The sequence below is a fragment of the Artemia sp. Qi Xiang Cuo genome, chromosome 19 (assembly GCF_049724085.1).
Source record: "Artemia sp. Qi Xiang Cuo chromosome 19, ASM4972408v1, whole genome shotgun sequence".
In the NCBI taxonomy this organism is placed as follows: domain Eukaryota; kingdom Metazoa; phylum Arthropoda; class Branchiopoda; order Anostraca; family Artemiidae; genus Artemia; species Artemia sp. Qi Xiang Cuo.
The window spans coordinates 46,690,651-46,697,054 of record NC_142812.1 but is presented as its reverse complement, the minus strand read 5'-3'; the positions used below and the strand labels follow the sequence as shown (position 1 = coordinate 46,697,054).

Genomic DNA, 6,404 nt, shown 5'->3' with positions numbered 1-6,404 from the left:
TCAAGGTGCTAGAATAGGTTTGAAAATTAATGTTAAGAAGACTAAGTCACTAAGGCTAGGAATAAGTGAAGATGAAAAGGTGACGTTGGGTAATGACAAGATTGATCAGGTGGACAGCTTCACTTACCTTGGTAGTATTATTAATAAAGACGATGAGAGCAGTGAAGATATTAAAAGGAGTAGAGCCAAGGCTCAGGGCGTTTTTTCACAGTTAAAAAAAAGTTCGGAAGAATAGGAAGATATGTCTGCAAACCAAGACTAGAATATTGGAATCTACAGTGATGACAGTGGTCAAATATGGTTCAGAAGGATGGGCGCTCCGAAAAACGGAAGAAGATTAGCTAGATGTTTTCCAGAGAAATATAGGCTATACGAAAAATGTGGTTCAATACCGCTCTCTAGGGCTATAATGAAAGAAAGGTTGAGGTGGCTAGGGCACGTTGTGCGGATGAAGGATGAAAGATTACCGAAGATTGTTCTTTCTGGCCAACCGTCTAGGGCTAAACAGAAAGCAAGTCGTCCCCGTCTGGGGTGGGAGGACGTAATAAAGAAAGATTTAAAGGAAATGGGAACTTTAAAGATTTAAAGGAAAATGGGTATTTTAATGTGTATTTTCAATATTAATTACAAAGAAAATATTTGTAATAAAATTGGTTTTCAGTAAAGCGCTAATAATGCAGTAGGATTTAGACTTACAGTGAGAGAAGGAAGCGATACCCAGACTCTTGTCTGTAGTGATCTTTGTTCGTTTCAAGCTTGATTTGCATATTCAATTTAAGTTTCACTTGTTTTAAGATTTATTTATTCATTTACATTAATATCAATTGTATGTTTGTTGGTATTGGTTGTTTATTTAATTTCTGTTCGTTTTAAGTTTCATTTATACTTCAATTGCAAAATATTTTTTTCATTTTAAGCTTAATTTTCACATTCAATCTAAGCATTACTCGCTTTAAGATCTATTTATTCATTTATATTATTACTTGTTGGATGTTTTTCCTATGATAGTTTATTTTATTTCTGTTCGTTTTGGGTTTTATTTATTCTTTAATAGTAGGATAATTTCTGGTCATTGTGAGTTTGAATTTTAACACGTATTTGTATCTGCTGAGCATAAGTTTACAATGGCCTTTACTTTTCTTTGAAAAACTTATTTTTCGGAAGTTTTTTTTAATTAATATAATGAAAAGCATGAAACTTGGCTGTAAAAACAGTGATATCTTTAAGTTATTGTAATTTAGTGCCGTTTTTTGGATTGGGTATCATATATGAATAACTGTCAATAGGGTAAAATTATAGACAAGACATTTTTTACCATCTTGGAGAGTGGTTAGGTTAGCATAATGAAACTTTCAGGGATGGATCTACAGACTAAAGTATGTCCTGGGAATGTATTTTGAAGTACCTACCTTCACTCCTTCTCCCTATAGAAGCCCCTGTAACTTTCTGATTTATCTTTCTATTCTTGTGACTTGGGTTTCTACAATTATTGAATAAAGTTCTTGCTGTGTCTAACGAATTTTTACATGGTGTCAGAAATGAAAGCCAGCGTACAATATCCTACAATGGATTGGTCAAGTGACAACCTGAAGCAGGCATGGTCAAGATTCATAGTATATGCCAATCTTAAGTTTCAAGGCCCTCTCAGTCAAAAATCTAAAAAAAACACAGTATGTATTTCCTGCTTATAAGGCTAGGAGACAAATGGAGAGATATATTTAGTGCATTTACAATATCTGACAAGGAAAAAGACAATTTGGATGCATATATACCAAAATTCAATGAATGTTTCAAGCCCCAATCAAACACAGTATTCTCGAGATATATTTTTCACAAAAGAGACCAATGCGAAGATGCAACTTTTGATCGGTATATAACAGACTTAAAGAAGTTGGATCGAGATTGTGAGTATTCAACAACGAAAGAAGAAATGATAAGAGACAGGCTGGTGTGTGGCATAACCTTAGCAAAAGTCAGAGAAAAGCTCTTACAAGCTGGTTCAACTTTGAGCCTTTCACAAGCAGTGAGGAGTGCAAGAGCACATTTAGAAACCCAAGTGCATTTTAGAACCATGGCACAGCTTGGTCCAAGCCAGGATCTACATATAAAACAAGAAGTGCATTTCATTCGAAGGGGAAAGAAGACAATCCACGGCTCACAAACCAAAGCTTGTTATTTCTGTGTTGGAGAATACTTATCATTGCACAAATGCCCTGCAAGAGCAAAGATATGCAGAAATTGTGACAAGCTGAACCATTTTGCAAAGTCTGCAAAAGTAGAAAGAAAACATTAAACCTCATAAGCCAAGAGGTATGTCAAAGCAAAGAGGATGACATCATTATTGACACAGTAAACATCATCAATATGGTGAACATCGAAATATTTGGAACAAAATGGAACAAAATATTTGTAATATAATTCGTTATCAGTGAAGCGCCAATGACGCAGGAGGCTAATGGTTTTTACAGTTAAGGAAGGGGGCAGTATCAAAACTCTTGTTTGTAGTGAAATTATATTCGCCTTGAACAATTTTAGAAGGAACTTATAAATTAAACTGAATATTTGATGTATAATGGTATTAATTGCTGAAAGCCCATCATTTCTAAAATTTACTATAACTTTAATGTTTATTTTCAATATTAAGTACAAAAAATATTTGTAATAGAAATGGCTTTCAGTAAAGGGCCAATGACGCAGTAGGTTTTAGACTTTTAGAGTGAGAGAAGGAGGCGATACCCAAACTTTTGTTTGTAATGATTTTTGTTCGTTTCAAGCATGATTTGCACATTCAATTTACGTTTCACTCGTTTTAGGATTTATTAATTTATTTACATTAATATCTATTGTAAGTTTGTTTGCATTGATTATTTAATTTCTGTTTATTTTAAGTTTTATTTATACTTCAATAGTAAAATATTTTTTTTTCGTTTTAAGCTTGATTTACATATTCAATGTAAGCATTAATCGCTTTAAGATCTATTTATTCATTTATATTATTACTTGTTGTATGTTTTTTGCTATGATCGTTTATTTAATTTCTGTTCGTCTTTGGTTTCATTTATCCTTTAATAGTAATTTCTGGTCGTTTTGAGTTTGAATCTTAACAGGTATTTATATCTTCTGAGCTTAAGTTTAAAATTGCTTTTACTTTTCTTTGAAAAACTTGTTTTTCAGAAAGTTTTTTAAATTAATTTTTGTTCGTTTTAGATGGCAAAAAGTTTCAAATTTTTAAAAGTTCCTTAATTCAAAATCAAACTTAAAAAAAAATCAAATGATCATCAGAGTATCAAAGCTGGTGTCAAAGTAACAATAGCAAACTTAAAAATGGGTTTGTGTCAACCTCAAAAAATGGTTTTGTGTTCATCAAAGTAACAAAACTGGTGTCAAAGCAATAATATCATTAAAAAATGGGTCTCTATCAATCAAATGAGCCCTCTCTGAAGTTTATACGAGCATCCCTTCTATAAGAACCATGTATATCCCCAGAGTATAACCTAAAATGCCTGTCCCTGGGTCCTGGGGGGATGTGTCGACCCCTGAGTTTTCATATCTGATGTTTGAACTATTTTTAACAAAATGGTCACCTCAAATTTTTATTGGATGGGTTTACCCATCCGATTAACCCAAAGGTGTGGAGGCCGGGAAAGGATAGTTGCCCTCAGATCTTATTTTACTCTGAATAAATGAACTAGAACTTTTAATTTCCATTCAAATCAGCCCTCTCTGAAGTTTCTACGATCATTACTTTCATTAGAACCATATACGGCCCCAGGAAATAGCTGAAAATGCCTGCCCCCCGGGTCCAGGGGGGTTTTGTCGACACCATAGCTTATGCTATCCGACCCTATAACTATTTTCAAAAAAATCACCATCTCATAATTTGTATCGGATGGGTTTGGGGGAAAAAGGGCATGGGGTTGCTAGGGGTCCTCTGATCTCTTTTGACTCTTAAAAATTAAACTAGAACTTTCAATTTCCATTCAAATCAGTCCTCTCTGAAGTTTATACGAGCATTCCTTCCATAAAAACCATATATGCCCCTAGAGCGTAACTTGCAACGCCTGTCCCCGGGCCCTGGGTGGTTGTGTCGACATTAGAGTTTTTTTTTTCAGACCTTCGAACTATTTTTAACAAAATGGTTATTTCAAAATTTTTATCGTATGCATTTTGGGAAAAAGGAGCGTGGGGGATAAATGCCCTCTGATCTCTTTTGACTCTTAAAACTGAACTAGAACTTTTAACTTCCTATCAAATAAGGCCTCTCTGAAGTTTATACGAGCATCCTTTCCATAACAGCTATATATGCCCCCCCCAGGCATAACCTAAAACGCCTACCTCGGGCCCTGAAGGATTTTGTCGACCCTGGAGTTTCCGTTATATGATCTTTGAACCATTTGAAAAAGAGGGCTCTCTCAAAGTTCTTATCGGATAGGTTTGAGAAAAATAGGGCTGGAGGGGGGGGTAATAGTTGCCCTTCGATCTCTTTTGACTCTTAAAAAGTGAACTAGAACTTATTCAATCAAATGAACCCTCTCTGAAGTTTATACGATCATCCCTTCCATAAGAACTATATATGCCCCCAGAGGCTAACTTACAACGCCTGCCTCCGGGCCCTGGGGGATTTTGTCAACCCCGGAGTTTTTATTATATGATCTTTGAACTACGTAAAACAAATGACTATCTCAAAGTTCTTATCGGTTGTGTTTGAGGAAAAAAGGGCATGGAGGGAGGGGGCTAGTTGCCCTTCGGTATCTTTCGACTCTTTAAAAGCCAATTTCCAATCAAATGAGCCCTCTCAGAAGTTTATACGAGCATATCTTCCATAAGAACCCATATATGAACCCATATATATAACCCATATACTTACAATGCCAATACTTATACCAATACTCCCAGACCAATACTTACAATGCCTGCTTCGGGCCCTGGGGGGTTGAGTCGACACAGGAGTTTGTCTTATCTGACCTTTTAACTAATTTTAATGAAATGACCATACGTAAAGGAGTTTTTGTTATATGATCTTTGAATCAAAATGGCTACTTCAAATTTTTTATCACATGTATTTGGGGAAAAAGGCTTGGGGGGCTAGTTGCTCTCCGATCACTGTTTACTCTCAAAAAGGGCACTAGGGCTCTCAATTTCCCATCGAATGAGCCCCTTTTGAAGTTTATACGACGACCCTTTCTATATGAAGTGCCTCCGGAAAAAATAAATGGAGTTTGGGGGGAGGCTAGCTTCCCTCCGATCACTTTTGACTTTTAAAAAGCGAATTACAACTTTCAATTTCCAATCAAATGAGCCCTGCATGACGTTTATACGAGCATCCCTTCCTTAGCAACTATATATGCCCCCAGGGTATAACTTACAACGCCAAACCCTGGACCCTGGGGGCCTGTGTCAACACCTAAGTTTTGTTATCTGAACTTTAACCTAATTATAAAATAATGTATATCTCGAACATTTTATCTGATGCATTTAGGGTGTAGTGGGGGGGTCTAGCTGTCCTTCGATGTATTTTGACTCTTAAAAAGTGAACGAGAACTATCAATTTCCAATCAAATTTGCCCTCTCCGAAGTCTATACGAGAAATCCCTTCCAGAAGAACTATATATGCCCCCAGATCATTACTTACAACACCTTCTCCGGGTCCTGGGGGTTTGCGTCGACACAGGAGTTTTTCTTATCTGCCCTTCGAACTATTTTTAATTATATGGCTATTTAAAATATTTTATCAGATTGGCTTGGGGAAAAGGGTGTGGGGGGTCTAGTTTCCCTCTGATATCTTTTAACTCTTAAAAAGGGAATTAGAGCTTTCAATTTACAATCAGATGAGCCCTCTTTCAAGTTTATACGAGCATCCCTTTCATAAGAACCATATACGCCCCCAGGACAACACTTACAATGCCTGCCCCCTGGGCCCTGAGGGCTTGTGTTGACACCGGAGTTTTTGTTATCTAATTTTTAAACAATTTTTGAAAAACCAGGGGAGATAGTTGCCCTTATATCTCTTGACTCTTAAAAAGTGAACTAGAACTTTCAATTTCCAATCAAATGAGCCCTTTATGAAGTTTATAGGAGCATCCGTTTCATAAGAACCATACATGCCTTCAGGGCCTAGCTTAGAACACCTTCCCCCGGGCCTGGGGGTGGTATTGACACCTGAATTCTTTTGTTATCCGATCTTTGAACTATTTTTTAAGAAAATGTCTATCTCAAAGTTTTCATCAGATGGGTTTGGAAAAAGAAGGTGTGTGGGGGGGGGGGCTAGGTGCCCTCGGATTTTTTTACTATTAAAAAGTGAACTTTCAATTTCCAATCAATAAGCCCTCTCTGAAGTTTATACGAGCATCCCTTTCCTAAGAATCACATATGCCCCAGTGCATTATTTACAACGCCAGCCCCCG

At 36.4% G+C, this 6,404-nt stretch overlaps 1 protein-coding gene across 1 annotated transcript; it reads left to right on the top strand.

The window, feature by feature from the left end:
• Positions 1 to 1,672: 1,672 nt before the first annotated feature.
• Positions 1,673 to 2,293, top strand: LOC148940920 (uncharacterized). The gene has a single exon (XM_089105109.1). It carries the CDS (start codon positions 1,673 to 1,675, stop codon positions 2,291 to 2,293), a length of 621 nt encoding a protein of 206 aa, XP_088961235.1.
• Positions 2,294 to 6,404: the final 4,111 nt, after the last annotated feature.